Source organism: Suricata suricatta, chromosome 8 (genome assembly GCF_006229205.1).
Source record: "Suricata suricatta isolate VVHF042 chromosome 8, meerkat_22Aug2017_6uvM2_HiC, whole genome shotgun sequence".
In the NCBI taxonomy this organism is placed as follows: Eukaryota; Metazoa; Chordata; class Mammalia; order Carnivora; family Herpestidae; genus Suricata; species Suricata suricatta.
The window spans coordinates 126,640,878-126,661,601 of NC_043707.1; the positions used below are offsets into that span (position 1 = coordinate 126,640,878).

General features: G+C 54.6%; 1 protein-coding gene across 1 annotated transcript in view; it reads left to right on the forward strand.

Annotated features, from left to right (window-relative positions):
* ECE1 (endothelin converting enzyme 1) overlaps window positions 1-20,324 on the forward strand; it is a 60,792-nt gene extending 40,468 nt beyond the window's left edge. Inside the window, exons 10-19 of the mRNA XM_029945885.1 lie at window positions 292-400; window positions 4,313-4,546; window positions 5,802-5,900; window positions 6,357-6,434; window positions 7,932-8,035; window positions 12,408-12,518; window positions 13,047-13,114; window positions 13,878-14,068; window positions 17,067-17,162; window positions 17,821-20,324. Of these exons, the coding sequence (XP_029801745.1) occupies window positions 292-400; window positions 4,313-4,546; window positions 5,802-5,900; window positions 6,357-6,434; window positions 7,932-8,035; window positions 12,408-12,518; window positions 13,047-13,114; window positions 13,878-14,068; window positions 17,067-17,162; window positions 17,821-17,997 (1,267 nt within the window). The 3' untranslated portion in view covers window positions 17,998-20,324. The remainder of the gene's footprint in view (window positions 1-291; window positions 401-4,312; window positions 4,547-5,801; window positions 5,901-6,356; window positions 6,435-7,931; window positions 8,036-12,407; window positions 12,519-13,046; window positions 13,115-13,877; window positions 14,069-17,066; window positions 17,163-17,820) is intronic.
* The last annotated feature ends 400 nt before the right edge of the window (window positions 20,325-20,724 follow it).

A 20,724-nucleotide genomic window follows, 5' to 3' on the forward strand; every position in this document is an offset into this window, starting at 1 on the left:
CTGTGAGGTGGGTGCCTGCCCGTAACTCATGTGATCTTCATGTCCCTGTGAGGTGGGTGCCTGCCCGTAACTCATGTGATCTTCATGTCCCTGTGAGGTGGGTGCCTGCCCGTAACTCATGTGATCTTCATGTCCCTGTGAGGTGGGTGTGATCCTTGTCCCCGTTTTGTTCAGTGGACGCCCCCCCCATAATACTGCTGCTTCCCCAGAAACGTAAAACACCCAGTGCAGTACTTGGTTCGTGGCAAGTCCGTACAGGTGTTCACTGCTGTTCACTCCCTGACCCTTCAGGGCCCATCCTTCCAGAGGCCCCAGCGCTCCAGGACCCTCACTCCTCCCCCCTCAGGGCCGCACCCTAGGTGGGAAGCTTCCCAGACACTTCCGCTTTTTCCCCAAGGAGGTGGTGGTCACCCTCTCATTCATGTAGCCAACAGACATATATTCAGAGGACATGAGTCCCCTGTGGGAACACAGAGACAAGGGAGGTGGCATCTGTGCCCCAAGAGCCCACATCTGCTACAAGAGGTCCTCATATGTGCTGACGGAGGTGCCCCAGCTACAGAGCAATAGAGGCCGAGATGCCAAGCCTGCCCAGTGCACCCTGCCCTATGGAGGGCAGCAGCTGGCAAGAACCCAGGGGAGGGGCAGAGCTGACTCCAGCTCGACCCCGCCCCCATGACCCTTCCTAGAGGCCACTGGAGGGGACAGAGCCAGTAAGGACTGGCAGAGAAGGACGGGACGTGGGTGCCTGTCTCCGGTCCTGGAGCCTATCCTGGGACGAGTTCTCTTTTTCTTTCTCCTCCCCGTCTATACCCACCTCTGGCAGGGAGGGGACAGAGGGGGAGGGTGGCTGGGACAAGAGGGGGCCTCTGAGGGCACCATGGGACCTCAGCCATGAGAGCCGCGTGGCCCCGCAGAGACGGACGGGGGGAAGCGTTGGCTGCCTTGCTCAGCCGACCCGCCTTCCCGCTCCAACTGTGCCTACCTTGGATCAGCCTGGAGTGAGCCCTGGGTCACAGACATGATAAGACATGGACTCTGTCCCCTGGAGCACTTGGCCTCCCATGGGACTTTATTCAGGAAGGGTCTGGCCAGGACTGGGGATGATAGTTCCAGAGACGCCCCTGTGTGGGGGCACGTCCCTGCGTCACTGCTCTCCCACCAGGTGCAGATGAGGGAACAGGCTCTGGGTGGTGAAGGGGCTCCCAAGTCACCCATTGAGGAGGCAGCCAAGCTCCAATTCACACCCAGCTCTGATTGACGGTGACTTCTGCTAATGATGATCATCATCATAATAAAAGACATCATTACTAGATGACGCCTTTTATAGGCATTGTGTCACCAGGTTCCTGTAACAGCTCTGTGTATTTGGAACTATTATCATCAGCCCATTTTATTTATTTATTTAAAAAATTTCTTTTAAGGTTTATTTATTTTTGAGAGAGAGAGACACAGAGTGTGAGTGGAGAAGGGTCAGAAAGAGAGGGAGACACAGAATCACAATCAGGCTCCAGGCTCTGAGCTGTCAGCACAGAGCCTGACGTGGGGCTCGAACCCATGAACTGTGAGATCATGACCTGAGCTGAAGCCGGACGCTTAACCGACTGAGCCACCCAGGGGCCCCTCATCAGCCCATTTTATAGATAAAAAAACTGAGGCTCTGTGACGGGAAAGGACTTGTTCAATGTCACACAGCTCGTAAGCAGGGAGTCGGCTCTCAAACCTAGGATATCTGATTCCACAGCCCACGCCCGAGCTCTGCTCCACTCAGCCTCTGGTCCACAGGAGGCAGACGTCAAAATCGAGCCTCCTGGTGGTTGGCGGGGGGCTGGGGGCAGGGAGGCAGGCCTGGGGAGTTGTTCAGTGGGTATGAAGTTTCAATGTTTGCAAGATGACAAGTTCTGGAGATTGCTGCACAGCGGTGTGCTTAGCACCACTGACCTATACACTTAAAGCAGTTAGAACAGTAAATCTTAGGTGTATTTTACCATGACAGATAGACCGGTAGGTAGGTAGGTAGGTAGGTAGGTAGGTAGGTAGGTAGGTAGAGAGGGTGAGCTTCCCTGGGCGAGGCTCAGAGTGCAGGGTGCTGCTCGAACCAGTGGGACACTAAGAGCTGGTGGGGCCCAAAGAGGCTAAAAAGCCAGGGCAACCGGGAGCCCCTGAGGTGGGAGGCTATGAGCCAGGGTCAGCGCGGAACTGTGGTCAGAAGACCTGGGTTTGCAAAGCCTCTGCTAACCGCACCGCCTTGGGCAAATCACTTCATTGGAGCAGAGGGCTCAGTCTTCCCAAACGTAAAAAGAAATAAGTAACCCTGTCCTGCTGACCAGGACGTGGTCTGGGATTACACAAAGGGATCCCCACAAATTCTGTCCTAAAGGCTAAAGCCCTCCTCGCCCTGCACTTTATCTGCAAAAAGGAGCCGGAGGGTACCTGGGTCGTGGGGGTTTTATGAGGATGACAGCTACGCCCACCCCCAATGAACGTTCAGCTAGCACACTCGACCGTTGCTGCTGCTGTTGTCATTATGTGTCTGTCTCTCCCACTGGGTGCTCTGGGCGTTTTGATTGAGTTTGAAGGCAGGGCTCACAGCTGATTCGTCTCTAGGTTCCAAGCACTGTCGGGTGCAGAGAAACTGCCCAGAGAGCGCCGGGCATGTGAATGAATGAATGAATGAATGAATGGGTTTATGCATAAGCTCTCCTGAGAAGGCAGAAAGACTCAGCCGTGACTCAGCCATCAAGGTCTGGGCCCCCACGGAGCCTGGAGTTCAAGTCCCGCCGGTCCTTGACCTTCTGCGTGGGCAGCCTCAGCCCCATCTGGGCACGGCCCATGTCCAGCCGTAGGCGGGTGGCTTGTGGGGAGGACAGGGCATTTGAATGGACACGTGGGTGGGAAAGCTTAAAGAAACTTGGGCCCCTCAACTTACAGAAGGCTGAGATACCTTTTACTTCCTTCCCTTCTTTCTTCTTTCCTGGAAGGAATTTGACTAAGGTAGGGTTTACACATCATAGAATGAACAGTATGCACTGAGTACACAGCGTGGTGAAATTTGACAAACACAATTGCCCATCCAGCCGGCACCCCAATCGAGATGGAGAACACCCGTGTCACCCACTTAGCCAGTGTCCTTGGGGTGGAAGGTTCCTCCAGTCGCCCAGGTGGCTGTGCGCGGTGTGGGTGGGATGGTGGCTGTGGGCTCTTCCGTGTCTGGCTGCTGTTGCTCAGCTAATGGCTGTGAAATGCATCCGTGTTGTGTAATCAGTAGTTCGCTCCTTCCTCTTGCCAAGAAGTGCACTGTTGTATAAAAATACCACATTTTGTTTATCCGTCTGCCTGTTGGTGGGCATTTGGTTGTTTTCCGACGGAAAACTATTATGAAGCAGGCTGCCCCAAGCCTGCTGGTTGTCACCACCTGTTCCTCAGGGTCAGGAGGCCGCACGAGGGATTTACAGGAGCAGGGCGAGTGGGGCCCCCACTCACGATCACGGGGACTGTGCACAGCCAGCATGGGCGCGCTTCCCCTGAGTTACGTGAGGCTACAGCCAGAGGCTGCCCATTTCCAGCTCCCCAGAGATGTCCTGCGGGCTGGCGGGCTTTTGGGCAAGACCACGGGCCACCAACGCATCCACGTCCTGCAGCATCACTGTGCTGGTCCTTCCTCTAGGGGGCTTTAAATAGGGTTGGGTCCTGGGGCACCTGGGTGGCTCCACTGGTTAAGCGTCCAGCTTCGGCTCAGGTCATGATCTCATGGTTCATGGGTTTGAGCCCCACGTTGGGCTCTGTGCTGACAGCTCAGAGCCTGGAGCCTGCTTCTTCAGATTCTGTGTCTTCCTCTCTCTCTGCCCCTCCCCAACTCATGCTCTGTCTCGCTCGCTCTCAAAAAATAAATAAACATCAAAAAAGAAAATGGGGTTGGGCCCTGGCCTTCTGGGAAGGCTTTCTTGTGGCACAAGAATAGACCAGGTAATTTCTCAAGTCTTTGCCCCCAGGACTCTTAGCCTCCCCCCAGGGGGCAGAGCAAGGTAGGGGTGGGAGTATGCGGTGTGCAGTCAGGCGTGTCCAAGTTCTGTCACTGCAACACCCCTCATTTGCTGTGGGACCCTGGACCAGTGACTGCCCCTTGCTCAATTTCAGTGTCCGTTTCCTCATCTGTCAAGGCCCACATCCCCGCCTTTTAGATCATTCCAGTGACTCCTTAAGATACCAGCTGTGACACGCTGCACACAGAGCCTGGCATTCAGGAAATCGTAGATGGTAGCGATGAGGAATATGCTGCGACCTCTTGGTCCGGTGCCTAAAATAACTTCAGTTGCATCAGAAAAGGTCTCCTGGAGGTTCTGAAGGAAGCGGCCCCAGCGGCTGCTGCCTTCTGGACGGACAAGGGCTGGGAAGAAGGACGGGACCCAGTAACCCCTGTCCCTTGTGTTTCCAGACCTGCCTTCCCCGGTGGAAGTTCTGCGTGAGCGACACAGAGAACAACTTGGGCTTCGCCCTGGGCCCTATGTTTGTCAAAGCGACCTTTGCGGAGGACAGCAAGAGCATCGTGAGTGCCTCCCGTCACGCCGCGACATCGCACCTGCACTAGCCCCTCACGAACGCGGCAGCCCGTACTCCCGTCTGCTCTGGGCCTTTCCTATTCCGGGCCAGGGCTCCAGCCTTAACTCAAAGTTCCTGTTTTCTGGAGCCTTGAATGCAAGCCTGAAGCCTCGATAGTTACTATAATTGAGTGGCAGGCACGTTAGCTATATTGTCATTTAACCCTGCAAGGCCATGCCCGCCATCTCGCCTCCTCCAAGGGGAACAAAGGGCCCAGCGAGAAAGTGTTGGCAGAGCAGCCCTGGCCTAAAGGGGGGCATTTTTCTTACCCTGCGGGTGACAGGTTTTTCTGGAGAGGCAGAGGGACATCATGGCTAGGTGTGTGAGGACAGCCAGGCCCCCTTCCAGATCCTGGACCCGTCACCTCCTGGCTGGGTAACATGGAACCAGGTCAAGTCACCGTTTCTGCCTTTCACGTGGAGATGGGGCCGTCCCTCCCACAGCGGGAGACGAAATGAAACCCCACACACACAACAAGGGCGGTAAAGGGTCGATATTATGTTATTGTTGTCATTATGTTACTGTTACAGTTTTTGTTACTGATTTTAATTATCTGCAGTCAGATGTTAGCGAGGAGAGACTCACATTCCTTAGGTGACTCACCTGTGAGCCACTGATCCAGCATCTTCGTCTAGTTCTGTCAGCCGTCAGCCCCTCCCCTCTTTCTGCTGTGCGACTTCCTTCCTCTGCTCTAGAATCTGGCCTCCGGGTCTGCCTGTGACATTATTGCCCTTGGGAACAGCTGGTCGTCACCAGCCTGAGCACAGCATTTCTGAAACTGCCTCTCAGAACTCGGGTTCTGGAGATCTTAAAGCCCGTTCCGTCAATAAAGGGATCCTGTGGGCCAGTAAGTCTGAGAAAGACTAAGACTTTTACACGCGCCCAAAGACCCCCAGTGCATGTTACACACTAAAGGTTCTGAAAAGTCCTGCAGAGGAGAGACTTTTCCAGTGTCCCCAGAGCTTGTCCTCTGCGTGTCTGGCCGTGGAGCTCTGTTTGTGGAGGTGCGGTCTTGTCCTGCAGGACTGAGTGTTCTGAGGAACAGGTTGGGGAAGTGCCTGGGGCCCCCCTTCCTCGCCCAGCACTCAGGAGCCTGAGGTTTTGAGCTGAGATCTGAGTTTAGACTCTGGCCCCAGGCCTCCCTTCTGCATGGGGTGCCCATCCGGTGCCCAGACCTCACTGGTCAGCGTCTCTGTCCTCAGGCCAGCGAGATAATCCTAGAGATCAAGAAGGCGTTTGAGGAAAGCCTGAGCACGCTGAAGTGGATGGATGAGGACACTCGGAGATCGGCCAAGGAGAAGGTGAGGTTGGCTCGGTGCCTGAAGGGATAGCTGAGGCCTCCCGCCCATGGAGGAGGGCGCGCGAAGGGAGACCGGCCCGGCCGGTGAGCAGGGCGTGGACACTGTCCTGCCTTCAGGGGGTGAACGGTCCAGCAGGATGGAGGGACAGCCTTGAACGACGACCACGTAAAAACAGATCATGTTGTGCACATGAGAGAAAAATGCAGGAAGAAGTGACATGACTAACAGGGAGGGACTTGATAGAGTCCAGCAAGGGACAGCCAGCAAAGGCTGCCCTCGGGATGGGACTTTTAAGCTGAGGGCCAAAGGGTAAGTAGAATCAGGCAAGAGAGGAGTCTTTCCAGAAAGAGATGTGGAAGCCCTGAAGGGGAGGACCGGCCCATGTCCCTTCGGCCCAGAGCCCGAGTCCAGCTGCACTGCTGGGCACTCAGGGTCCCCTGTATCTCTCCTGTCTAGGCAGATGCAATCTACAACATGATAGGCTACCCCAACTTCATCATGGACCCCAAGGAGCTCGACAAAGTGTTCAATGACGTGAGTGGCTCTCAGCCTGCTCCCTTGCGGTCCCGAATGCCCCCAGAGGTCCGTGCTTGGGGACGAGCAGAGGCAGGCTGGGTCTGGGCGGGATGCTGGAGGGCACCTTGACGGTCAGGGCATCTCAAGCTGCGGTGGTGGGAGGTGGGCTCCTGCCCTCCTGGGCCGCCTCCCTGGAGTCGCCGTCACTCAGTGCCCGGCCCTCAGTACCAAAGACATACCATGCCAGACTTCCCATTTCACAGGCAGCTTCGTTGAATGAGTGGGAAATAATGGAGGTGAGCAGACCCTACAAGGGACAGACAGAATTGATGCCCCTAAAATATCATGGAGCCCCTCACACCACCTCTTCCTTCCCAGCACCCCCTGCCCAAGTTGCCTCCTCTCCCCAGGGTCTTCCCCCACCTTCCCAGAAAAACCTGGACCTCATTTGGACCTTAAATGCTAATGGGAAAGCGGAAGCGTGAATCCCAAATGCACATGTACGCTTAATTGAGGCACAAGGGTGCCAGAGATATTCCTGAGGGTTAGAACGTCTGGCAGGTCATTCCCTTAAATGGATTGTATTTCTGCCCTGAAAGATAGTTTTATATCTCCTTGCGACTGAAATTTGTGAATTCAGGCATTTTTGCAATTATAATAACCTCTCTCATCATGGCTCTATTTAAAACCTAAGAATATTAAAATCACTTCTGAGAATATGGGACTGACTCATTCTGCAGCCTTTTTTCTTCAGAATAGTTTAAGATGCCCCCAGGGTGTCACAGGACACGATCCAGAGGCTCGTGTGGACCGCCCCAGCACAGCCCACAGGGTCAGAGTCCTGTCCCCAAGGGCCCAGCATTTCACCAGAGCCCTGATGAGAAGCCAGAAAGCCCTGGAGCTGACCTGAGGGAGAGCCTCGCCCCCTGAGAAGAGCTGAAAGGCCGGGCTGAGTGCTAAGGAAAGTGTGCGGTGACGCCGGGCCCGCAGCATTTCAGAGACAGACCCCAGCTTGATTCAGGGCTCTCCAGAGTGGTGGCTAGAAGCCACTACTGTTTAATTCATTAAAATCTAAACACATTTACATTTAATTAAATGTAAAAGTCACAGTAGCCACATCTGAAATGCTCAGGAGCCACGTGTGGCTGGCATCCACCATACTGGATAACACAGGCATAGAATGTGTCCCTCGTCACAGAAAGTTCTATGGGACAGCACTGGGGGGATGATGCCCTGCCTAAGGCCCAGGCGCTGCCGCAGGCCTGTGACGTGGTCAGCTGTGAGCGGCCCTGGCGAAGCTCTTCCCGTGTCCTCGAGCGGGAGAGGGGACGGTGCCGGGCCCCAGCAGGGCCAGGCCTGGGGCAAGAGCCCAAGCCTGCAGTCCCGAGCCCCCCATTCCAGCCTCTGACCTGTGGTCCAATCCCTTCTCCTCGTGTGGTCTCAGCTCCCTCAGATTTAGGAGAAGGGGTTTGCCGTTGACTTGCTGATCTTGTGATTTCGCTCCCTCTCGCCCAGTACACTGCGGTCCCCGACCTCTACTTCGAGAATGCCATGCGGTTTTTCAACTTCTCCTGGAGGGTCACTGCCGACCAGCTCAGGAAAGCTCCCAACAGAGACCAGTGAGTCCCCGGGCCGTGCTGGGAGGACGCTGGCTCCCGGAACGCAGGGTGCTGTGGGGCTACCCTTGTGCCCGCCGTGACTGTCCTAAGTGCCATCGAGGAGTGGGCACCATGGTTTTCCCAGTCTTCGGATGCAGAGACCAGGGACCAAGGAAGTGTGCCCAGCCAAGAGCGGGACTGGCCTGGGCCTGTGTGCCCCTGGCGCCCAGCCTGTTGGCAGAGTAGCGGCATCTAGAGTTGAACGGGCCTGGCCTCACAGCCTGGTCTGCAGCTCCAGCCTTTGGAGCCTTTGCCTCATTATCTGCAGATACCATGGGAGGGGCCGGTGGACAGTCAAGTGTGAGAACCTCTGAGGAGTGTCCAACACAGAGGAGGCCCTCAGTTAGGGAAGATTCCAGATGGGCCCCAACAGCTGTGGTTCCCAAACCTCACTGCACATCAGGACCCTCCGGGGAAGTTTTTCTTTTTTTTTTTTTTTTTTAATGTTTATTTATTCGAGAGAGAGAAAGGACTGTGCGTGCGTGCGGGAGGGACAGAGAGAAGGGGACAGAGAGTTCCAGATGTACTCTGTGCTGACAGCAGAGAGCCTGAGCTCACGAACTGTGAGATCATGACGTGAGCCGAAACCACGAGTTGGATGTTCAACCCACCGAGCCACCCAGGCACCCCTCCTGGGGAAGTTTTTTTAAATATAGCTTCTGCCTGGACCTCAAACCGTCTTAAAATAATCTGGAATGAGCCCGAGTGTTTGTCATTTTCTGAGCAGTTTCCTTGGAAAAATGTTCTGTTGTCAACGCAGCTCTAGTTCTCAAAATAAGCTCCCTCCACGCCTAAAACATTTTGCAGAATAAATCGTTCCAAAAGGTGGAAGCAACTTCTCTTTGTCTCTGGTGCCCCCTCGTGGCCAACAGAGGTTTGAACACCTGTTTTCTCAAATTTCGTGTCTCCCGAATGTGGCACAGGTTCTGCCGCAAGGTTCCAAACTTACCTAGAATCTTTAATGTAACGTAAAATTTGTCGTTTAAACTCTGCCTCCTGCCTACCTATTCGTGTAGCCATGTGTTTTTTAAAAATATGATGTTTTCACTTTCCCAGTATCTTTCCATGGCTCCAGGTACCCACCAACACAGCCCTGTGGCGCTTACCTGCAGGAGACCAAGTGACTAAGCTCTTGGAGAAAATGTCATTCCTGTCTCACTCTGCTCCTTCTTTTTTTTTTAAGTTTATTTCTTTGGATAGAGAGAGAGCCTGAGTGGGGGAGAGCAGAGAGAGAGGAGAAGTGAATCCCAAGCAGACTCCACATTGTCAGCACAGGGCCTGATGCGGGACTCGAACTCACAAACTGTGAGATCATGACCTGAGCTGAAACCAAGAGTTGGACACCTAACTGACTGACTCAGGCACCCCAGCACTCCACTTCTTACTGACCTTCCCCTCCGTACCAGAAAAATTATCAAGTGGACAGATGTTTCTACCATCAGGTTCCCTTCTACATTCTTCATTTTTTTAGGTTTTATTTATTTAACTAATCTGTACACCCAACATAGGACTTGAACTCACAATCCCGAGATCAAGAGTTGCACATTCCACCAACTGAGCCAGCCAGGCGCTCTGCACCCCTTCCACACTCTTGAAAAATTATTGGACCCAAAAAGTCTTTATTGCATGGCGATTATATCGATATAATATAAATTTTATTTGAAAAGTACTATTTTCGGGGCGCCTGGGTGGCTCAGTCGGTTAAGTCTCCGGCTTCGGCTCAGGTCAGATCTCATGTTCGTGGGTTCGAGCCCCGCGTCAGGCTCTGTGCTGACAGCTAGCTCAGAGCCTGGAGCCTGCTTCCGGTTCTGTCTTTTTCTCTCTCTGCCCCTCCCCCTCTCATGCTCTGTCTGTCTCTGTATCAAAAATAAATAAAACATTAAAAAAAATTTTTAAAAAGTACTATTTTCTTTAAAATATTTACTGAGAAAAAAGTATTATTTACTTTTTGCCTATTTCTTTAATATCCAGCTTAATAGAAGACAGCTAGATTGTATATCTGCTTCTGTGTTCAATCAATCACAGCATCTTGTTTCAAATATGTAAAGAGGGGCGCCTGGGTGGCTTAGTCGGTTAAGCGTCCGGCTTCGGCTCAGGTCATGATCTCCCAGTTTGTGGGTTCGAGCCCCATGTCGGGCTCTGTGCTGACAGCTAGCTCAGAGTCTGGAGCCTGTTTCAGATTCTGTGTCTCCCTCTCTCTCTGACCCTCCCCTGCTCATGCTGTCTCTCTCTCTCTCGTAAAAAAAAAAAAAACCATGAAATATGTAAAGAAAACCTAGCCTCACGCAGATAAGAAGTTGGAAACGGGAGGGATGCTTTAATGATACTTGTGCGCACTCTTCGTTGATACTGTACCGAAACTCAGTAGGTAGTAATTCGTGAAAGGTTAATTGCACTGTGGAACCTGAAACCATAGTCGTGAACTTTTCATTCTCTGTTACACTAAACCCCATCGGTCCGTCTCGCACTCGAATGCATCTTCTACCCAACCGTAATCTGTAATATCACACATCGGTCATTTGGGAAGCAACAGCCTGCTGACTTTTATATACCTTCTAAACAGTGACATTTTCATTATATAATTTCCCCCAAAATATCTACATTTGTTCATATCACTGTTGACCTCCTGAGAAAAGTCTTTACGTATTAGGAAGCTGCCGAGTTTGTAGTGACTGATACAGTTCTTGTAATTAATTTTACTAATTAAGTAATTAATTTTCCTTGAAACGTCAAAGTTTCTTTTTAATTTTTAAAAAAATTCTGCAGCGCTGGGTGGCTCAGTCAGTTAAGCGTCTGACTTCAGCTCAGGTAATGATCACGCAGTTTATGAATTCAGGCCTGGGATTCTCTCTGTCCCTTCCCAACTCATGATTTCTCTCTCTCTCTCTCTCTCTCAAAACAAATAAATAGACTTAAAAAAAATTTTTTTCGGTAAGTAAGCTCTTTGCCCAGTGTGGGGCTTGAGCTCATAGCCCTGAGATCAAGAGTTGCATGCTCTCGGGGCACCTGGGTGGCTCATTTGGTTAAGCATCTGGCTTTAGCCCAGGTCTTGATTTCATAGTCCGTGGGTTCGAGCCCTGCATCAAGGTCTGTGCTGACAGCTCAGAGCCTGCAGCCTGCTTCAGATTCTGTCTTCCTCTCTCTCTGCCCTTCCCCTGCTCATGCTCTCTCTCTCTCAGAATAAATAAACATTTTAAAATTAAAAAAAAAAAAAAAAGAACTGCACACTCTGGGCATCTATGTGGCTCAGTTGGTTAAGTGTCCAACTCTTGGTTTTGGCTCAGGTCATGATCTTGCAGTTTGTGGGATCAAGCCCCACATTAGGCTCCGAGCCAGCAGTACAGAGCCTGATTGGGATTCTCTTTCCCTCTCTTTCTGCCCCTCCCCTGCTTGCTCTCTCTCTCAAAAACAAATAAATATTAAATTTTAAAAAAAGATGTTCCTAAATGGGGTGCCTGCATGGCTCAGTTCGGTTAAGCTGTCAACTCTTGATTTCAGCTCAGATCATGATCTCACGGTTCATGAGTTCAAACCCTATTGGGCCATGCACACACAGTGTGGAGCCTGCTCGGGATTCTCTCTCTCAATCTCTCTCTCTCTCTGCCTCCCCCCACCAAAATACATACATAAGCTTAAAAAAAGAAAGAAAGAAAAAGGTTCCTAAGAGGAATGGGTCCATTCCCCTGTGGAGGAACACGGTGACCACCGAGCCGGGGCCCTGCCTTGACTCACACGTGGGCTCCAGCAGCCTTACCCACTGTTGCAAAGTCAACATGGCGGAGAAGGCAAATAAGAACTTAATATTATCATGAAAATAGTTTTGACCTCGCAGACCCCCTGAAAGGGAACTGAGGACTCCTCCAAGTGTCCACAGACCACACTTTGAGAACTGCTTGGCAGCAGTGGCCTTTCTTTATTTTTTAATTTTAATGTTAATTTGTTTTTGAGACAGAGAGAGACACAGCGTGAGCATGGGTGAGGCAGAGAGAAAGGGAGACACAGAATCTAAGCAGGCTCCAGGCTCCGTGTCATGCTGGGCTGGAACTTACAATCTGAGATCCATCGGGATCGGAGTCGAAGCCGTAGCCTGTCAGTGGCTCTTTGTCGGAGCCTCGCTGTTCCACCGAGCGATGTGACATCGGATTTCACTGATCCCTTCTCTGCAGACAGTTGGGGTTTTCCTGGGTTTCCCCTCCAGAACAGTGCTAAGGATGCCCTTGTACTCGTGTGCACCTGGGGCCAGGGTCAGGGCCCTTGATACCCTCCGACCTGGCCCCGCCTACACCCCCCTCCCTCCCCAGCTGCTCCGAGCCTTCAGGCCGTGTTGTTGCAGGTGGAGCATGACCCCGCCCATGGTGAACGCCTACTACTCACCCACCAAGAACGAGATTGTGTTTCCAGCAGGCATCCTGCAGGCTCCGTTCTACACCCGCTCCTCCCCCAAGTAGGCGCCCCGCCCCTCTCCTTCCCCCGCCCCTCGGTGGACACTCGGCCCGGGAGCTTGGGACGTCCACTCCCTGTGCGTCCCTCCAGGGGTCTCCGGGATTCAGAAGCCCCTGCATGGTGGGGGCTTGGAGGCACCTCCCTCGGTCAGGAGCCCATTCACCGCTGGGGAGGGGGCGGGCGTGAGGGCCACGTAGCCCTGGGTTTGAATCCCAGGTCTGCTCCTCGCTGACTGCGTGGCCCTTGGGCCACGTGATCAAACCATTCCAAGTGGCTTTCTCATTTATGGAGTCGGTCATTAGTGTGAACCCTTCTGAGGTGACCAAAGAGGACAGTGCAGCTCTGGGGAGCGTCCAGCACAGTGCGTGGCATCCGGTGGGCACAGGCTGCCCGCTGCCGGCTTGCCCAGCCTCTCACTGGCCTTTCACTGGCCTCAGGCCACGTCCCTGCAGAGCCCCGCGGGACCCTGCTGTTTCTCCAGACCCATGGCCCCTTGTGACGTCACCCTCATTTGTTTCCTCCCCTCCAGGGCCTTAAACTTTGGTGGCATTGGTGTGGTCGTGGGCCACGAGCTGACTCATGCTTTTGATGATCAAGGTACTACTCCCTGGGCCCCTCCAGACCTGGCACATTGGCTCCTGGCCCCACTGCTTCTGCTTTGCTCCCATCGTGTCCAGCAGTCTGGAGGCAGATGGAGCGGGTTCAGTCCTGGCCCCGCCTCCTGTCCTGTCATTTCCCCAGACCTCCTTGTCCTTGTCTGTAAGCTGGGCTTGGCGATTCCAGCCTCACGTGGTTGCGGGGACTGTGTCAGACATGGGCTTCCCGGAAGGTGGCCCGGGCCCAGGAGCAGGTGTTAGTTTTCCGCAGGGAGCACCCATCTCTCCTCCACTGCAGAGACTTCTCTGGTCCAACCGCCAGGGGAGGAGTTAAAGTCCTTGCCTCCTCACCAGCAAATGTCTGGAATTGTCCTCCCCACCTGCCTTGGAGATTCCAAGGCCAAAATTAGGAAGAGGTGGGACTTGAGAGGCTGGGGTCTGTCCTGTGACACCTGTCCTGCCTGGGCTCAGGGAGCGAGGCCCTTCGCCAGCTTTGACGATGAGTCCCGCTCTGCTGAAACCAAGCACACTGACCCCTGCGCGCATCGCCTTCCTCCATCCTCTCGCCCCCACTGCCGCCCAGCCCGCCTGGCTCATTCTCCCAGCGTCCCTGGCCCCCAGACCGCACCATCTCCCCAGTGCTGGTGGGCGGATGGGGGTGGCGGGCGGATCCGTTTCTCACTGGGAGGAGAGGCTCCGTCAGCAGCCACCTGTGCCGGCTCTGCCTCTCCTTCCCCCAACCTGAGCCCGCTCTGACCCCCCAGGACGAGAGTATGACAAGGATGGGAACCTCCGGCCCTGGTGGAAGAACTCGTCCGTGGAGGCCTTCAAGCAGCAGACCGAGTGCATGGTGGGCCAGTACAGCAACTACAGCGTGAACGGGGAGCCGGTGAACGGCCGGCACACCCTCGGGGAGAACATCGCCGATAACGGGGGCCTCAAGGCGGCCTATCGGGTAAGAGCTCACGCCCCCCCGTGCGCCCTGGCCCACGTCCGGGTCTGTGCGGGTGTCTCCTCAGTGAAGGGGCACTAGAGACCAGCAAACTGCAGCCGCTCCAGTTCCGGGTTCAAGGCCTGGCTCTGGAGTAAGTCACTTAGCCTCCTTGAGCCCCAGCCTGCTTGGCTGTGAGCACCTGTCCCTCCATCACTGGCGTTCACACAGACAGGGGCGCCTGGGTGGCTCAGGCAGTTGAGCATCTGACTTCGACTCTGGTTAGCTGACAGCTCAGAGCCTGGAACCTGCTTCAGATTCTGTGTCTTCCTCTCTCTCTGCCCCTCTTTTGTGTGTGCGCACTGTCTCTCTCTCTCTTTGTCTCTCAAAAATGACTAAACATTTTTTAAAATCTAGAAAAAAGAAAGTTGGGCACAGAGTGATGCTCAGAAAGGTCAGCTGAGCTGGAAGGGAGGGAGACCGTAGGCCACGAGACCAGAAGGAGATGTCTATCAGAGAAAAGACAGAGCCCTGTCCTCACCCTGTGAGAGCAGAAATAAATAAACGAGGTGTCATTTATTGAGGCCTTATCATGTGCCGGGCTCTGCCCAGGATTCCACAACTTTCCCATTAGGTGTTACCACCCCCATTTTGCAGGTAAGGAAACCGAGCCCAGAAATACTCGGTAACCTGCCTGAAGTCCAGGAGTCAGTGAAAATGTACTGTGAACCTTCTGCCCACCACGGGCTGGCTTAGGCACTAGAGATTTTGTACCAAGACAGACCCTGATCATGCTCTCATAAAGCTCACGATTTTGTGGGGCAGGGGAGTGGGGAGAAAGCCAATACACAACTAAACAAGATAATTTCAGGTACTGATAAGATAAAGAATATAAAATAGGGCAAAGTAATGAAAAATAAGTGGGGAGGGTGGTCAGGGAGGGCCTTCTGGAGGGGATGACCTTGGAATTGAGGCTTCAATGGTGAGGAAGAGGCAGGGAAAGCTGGAATAGATAGTCAGTGCAATTGGACGCAGCCCGGCATGGCCAAGGACAGGAAGACAGGCAGGGGCAGAGCGCAGGGAGGGGATGTCGGAGGAGTGACCGGGGCTGGAGCTCGCCGGGCCCGGGTCAGCTGCTTAAGAAGCTTGGGTTTTGTTCTGTACAATGGGAGCAGCTGCACGATTTTTAAAAAGAAGAATGACACATTTAATTTATCCTTTAAAACAAGGGTCCGCAAACATGCACCCTGTGGGCCAAATCCAGCTCTCAGCCTGTTTTCATAAATAAAAAATATAGGGGGCCACAGCCAGGCCCATTCATGTCCACGTTGTCTGCGGCTGCTCTCCCTCGACAGTGCCAGAACTGAGTAGCTCCAACAAGACCCTCTGGCCTCCGAGACTGAAAATAATTACTCTCTGACTCTTCACGGGAAAGGTTGCCAACCCGGCTTCACAGAGGATGGCTTGAGGTGCTGTGTCAGGAGGGGATTGGAATTGGACCAACTCGAGCCAAGGAGTCTGGTCAGAAAGCTGTTGTGAGATTATCCAGGCAAGAGGAGGGGTAAAGCCATGGTGAGGGTAAGAAGGGGTCAGATTCAGATTGTTTGCATGCTTGACAGAGAAGCTCAGGGGGCCTGGCTGGCTCGGTCAGAAGAGTGTGTGACGCTTGATCTCAGGGTTGTGAGTTCGAGTCCCACAGTCAGTGTAGAAATTACTTAAAATCTAGGCCACCTGGCTCAGCCGGTTAAGCGTCCGACTTTGGCTCAGGTCATGATCCCGTGGTTCGTGAGTTTGAGCCCCGCATCTGGCTCTGTGCTGACAGCTCAGTCTGAAACCTATCTCAGATTCTGTCTCCTTTTCTCTCTCTGTCCCCATTCATGTGCTGTCACTCTCTCTCAAGAATAAATAAACATTAAAATTTTTTAAATCTTTTTTATAGTGTTTTATTTCTGTATTTGGAGAGGGAGAGGGAAAGCCGGGGAAGGACAGAGAGAGAGGGAGAGAGAAAGAATCCCAAGCAGGTTCTGTGCTATCAGCACAGAGCCCGATGTGGGGCTCGATCCTATGAACTGTAAGATCATGACTTGAGCTGAAATCAAGAGTTGAACACTCAACCAAGTGAGCCACCCAGGCACCCCCAAAATAAAATCTTGAAAAAACAAAAGGAAGAAAGAAAGAAAGAGAAGCTCAAAGAACTCTGGGGTTGGGGCCCGAGTAACGAGGTGGTTGGCGGTACCATTCCCTGTGGTGGGAAAGCGTGGCACGTGCACCTGTGTGTGTGCGTGCCCCTGCGTGTGCGTGCACCTGTGTGTGCGCGTGGACCTGCGTGTGTGTGCGTGCCCCTGCGTGTGTGTGCACCTGTGTGTGTGCGTGCACCTGCGTGTGCGTGCACCTGTGTGTGCGCGTGCACCTGTGTGTGTGCGTGCCCCTGCGTGTGTGTGCACCTACGTGTGTGCGCGTGCACCTGCGTGTGCACGTGCCCCTGCGTGTGTGTGCACCTGTGTGTGCGCGTGCACCTGCGTGTGTGTGCGTGCACCTGCGTGTGCATGCACCTGTGTGTATGCGTGCACCTGCGTGTGTGTGCGTGCACCTGCGTGTGTGTGCGTGCACCTGCGTGTGTGTGCACCTGCGTGTGTGTGCGTGCACCTGCGTGTGCGTGCACCTGTGTGTGCGCGTGCAGCCTCTCGTTCTGCTGTGCCATGTTACGTCTAGGATGCATCTTGGAAATCCAGCTGAAGCAGCTGAATAAACCAGTCAGGGAAAAGGCTGGAGCTAGAAGTGTGCCCGTGAGCGCTGTGGGCATGCAGGTGGTACCCGAGCTGCAGGGTCGAATGCGCTCCCCTCAGAATGAGTGCAGGTGAGGGTCACTCCTCTAGGCTGAGCGGAGGCCCAGACTCCCCAAAACCAGGCCCCGTCCCAGCAGGGTAGAGCTTCCCAGGATGCCCTGCACCGCCCCCCCCCATCACTATCCTATTTGCTCCTGGGTTGTGGGAGCCCCTGAGTTTTTTTTCTCTGCTCCCAGGCCTACCAAAACTGGGTGAAGAAGAATGGGGCGGAGCAGACATTGCCCACCCTGGGCCTTACCAATAACCAGCTCTTCTTCCTGGGCTTCGCACAGGTGAGTTCGTTAGAGGAGAAAATGCCAAACTCAGGCATGTTCTGCCATCTTGAAGTTCCCAGGGCTCCGAGAGCCAAAAGGGAAGTTCCCTCCATTGATAACCTTCTAGCTCACTGGTCCGTTCATAGGGCGTCTAGTTTGTAAGAAGGTGAGCTTCCTGCCGTTAGAGAAATCCAATGAAAGTCATTAAAAGGTTTCCAGTATCAGGTAGAGGAGAGGACAAGTGAGTGCTAAGGGCCCTTCTGGTGCAGGGGTTCTAGAAATGTCCTAAACTCAAAATGCGCCAGGATGTCCCTTGAGTTGGCATTAATGTATAGTCTTCTGTTGGTGCCCAGAGCCACAAACAATTTTTGTTCTGCCCAGGAAGTGAGGTTTATGGACTCAGTTCACAGTTTTCAGACTGGTTTTCGGACAGAACCCTTTGTTCAGAGGAAGTCTGAGGCAGAGGCCCAGGACAGACCCAGGCGACTGCAGCAGAGGATGCTGGGACAGGGACGTACCAGCCCAGGGTCTCTTCCCCACACACCCGGCAGCCCCAGCTGACTCCGAGGTGCTTAGAACCAGGCCTGGGTCCCACCCACCTCGTGTCGCGGCGGGAGCAGTCTGGCGGCCTCAGGGCCCCACAGTGACCCAGCTTCTTCCTTGTCGCCTCACAAAGGTCTGGTGCTCCGTCCGCACGCCAGAGAGCTCCCATGAAGGCCTCATCACCGACCCTCACAGCCCCTCCCGCTTCCGGGTCATTGGCTCCGTCTCCAACTCCAGGGAGTTCTCAGAACACTTCCACTGCCCGCCCGGCTCGCCCATGAACCCTCATCACAAGTGCGAAGTCTGGTGAGCGGGGGAGCACCTCGAGCCAAGACAGAGGACGAGCCCCCAGGTGGGGCCGCCCCCCGGCTGCCCAGGGCCCCCCTTCCCCGCGCTGGAGGGTTTTCAGCCGGAACTGAGCCTACCCTGTGGGTCCTCATCACAGTCTGAGCTTTGATCCCCCGTGAAGACCCTGGCATCCCAGGCACGTGTGTCAACTCCAGTGGGCATTTGGGTGTCGGGTCGGTTGCTCACCAGGCCTGGGCCCCGCGCTGACAAGGGCAGTGGACGCAACCCCCCCCAGAAACACCAGAAATACCACTGTGTCAAATGCTTTAAAGATATATTTTTGGGGAAACTATTTTTTAAACATTGTGGAATACACTGGAAATGTTCAGGGAAATAATGAATTTAAAACACTTTTTTTTTTTAAGGAGAGGATTGGTATATTTATTATATTCTGTTTTTCTAAATAACCTGTGGATAAGGGAAGCCCCACTGACTTACCCCTCTCTTCCTCACTGGCTGCGAGGTCGCCCGAGGCAGCCATCCCCAGCCACTGAGTGCGTCCCCAAGTAGAGAGCTGCCCAGCCCTTGGCGTTTACAGTTTCAGCCTCTGTCACCTGGTTTTGCAGTTGCAGGGTGTAGACAAGAGAGGTGTGGAGGCCGGGAAGGAGCAGAGGCCAGCTCACGGGCACCGCCCCTCGCAGCTTGCCTGCCTCTGTCCCCACAGTCCGACAGTGGGAAGCCAACTAGGACGGTCTGATCGCCAAAGTCACAGCAGGGAACTGATGGCTGAGGCAGGATGAGGCCAGGTCATGGCCCGCAAACCCAGCCTGCTGCACCCCAGCACCCTGGGCTTGGACGGCAGAGCGCCCGAGAGACCCGGCCCTCCGTCAGATGCATTCTGCCATGCCGTACGTGGCCCCTCTCTGTCCCTCTTCTGGCCACTCCGTGTGCATCCCAGGGTCCGGTTGCCTGTCTGCAGCCCTCCCAGCCTGGCCACTTGAGGGTCTGCCCTGCTGACCCCCTTCTACAGAGGAAGGAGAAAAGAGAAGACCACTCTCCTGTCCCGCAGGGCCCAGACCCTCCCTCTGAGCCCCGTCCTGCACCCCTGGCCTGGGTCAGCTCCCAGGACCACACGCAGCCCCGCCTGCCCGCCCTCCATCTCTAGTGCCTTATCTGAGGCTGCAGCCCAGGCTCTACCCCAAGGAGACAGCCCCCCGCCAGGTGCCCCTTGGCCTCCTCAGTGAAGCCTTCAGGTGTCCTGACTATAATGTAAGGCCATACCTCCTCCTCCCAGTGCCCACAGAGCTGTCCCTCACGGCAGCCTGGCGGCTCAAGCCTACAGGGCAGTGGCACCAAGGTCAGGAATCTGAAGGACCCCTGAGCTTGCCCTGGGCCCCATCCCGCCCTCAGCCCCTTGGGTTGAATCCAGACAATACTTGTAACTAGATGGACTCCTCATTTGGACATGTTTTCACAGGCGGCCTGTGAGGAACAGGTTCCCCCAACGTGGTCGGTCTAGCCCATGGGGTCAGGGAACCAGGGATGGTGTCCCTCCTGGAGACCGTAGCTCAGGAGCCATGTCTGGGGGAAGCAGGCGCCTGTGACTGAGGCCCGGGCAGCCAGTGCCTGTCCTGGCTCTCCCATCTCGGCAGCCCGTGGCTGGCCATGCCCCCTCACCTTGCCCTGGAAGTTAGACTCCTCCCTGCCCAAGAGGGCCAGCCAGATCAGCCTCAGCACTGAGGTCCCACTGGTCCCCACAAGCAGCGGTCCTGGGCCCTCTTCAGAGGAGATGTAGGACAGGAGCCAGAGGAGGATTAGCGGTGGGGACTGCCACATCACCTTGCCACACAGAGGTCGGCTTCCCTAGCCCTAGTGCCCACCAGGCACCTCCTCTGCCTGCCACCTCCTGCCTTCCTGCCTTCCCCATGGGGGTCACAGTCCTCAAGGGTATCTGTCCTCACCTTGGGCTGGGACCTCCTGACAAGAAGCAAGTGTCCCAGGGCTGAGGGTCCAGCCAGAAGGGATGTGGACTGCATTCATTTCTTCAGGGTGTCCTGGGAGTAGGCAGGGGCCAGGGGAGAGGGGGGCTTAAGCCCAGCAGGGATGGAAGCAAAGGGAGCACCCCCACTGTCCCTGCCTCTCCTGAGCTTACAACAAGGCCGAGGACATGGGCAGATGCCCCCTGAGAGGCCCTTCCCCTGAGGCCCAGGGAGCCATCGGGCTGGCTTCTCTGCAGGTACATGGACACGGGGTTTGGAGCTGGGAATCTATTTTTTGTATTCTTATGTTTTGTGCTACTGTAGTTTTGGCGTGGCACTATTGTAACTGAAATAAACGACTTGTACCGAGCGCCACCTGACTGAGTGCGTGTCCTCCGAGGGCAGTCCTCTGAGGCTGCGGGAGGGCCCTGGGCCATCGCAGAGCTGCCCACCCTGGCATGGGCACCGGGGCCAGCTGCACCCCTCCCCAGAGCAGAGGCCTTGGACCCTGACAAACCCCAGAAGGTTACTCAGTGCCCGTGCCCATCGGTCCTTCTCCCTCCATCAGCATGATCATGTGAACACTCGATGCACGTCACCACCTGTGCCCAAGGGGCATCCTACAAAAGTTAAATTTTCCATTATCTTGAGCAAAGGGTGTCTGCAGTGGGCTTCCAGGCCTCAGATGCTTGGCAGGCCAGACAGTAGAAAAGTTCAAAGAAGTTCAAGGAAAAGTGTGTGACGTATACTCGTGCCTCCTCCCAAGTTTT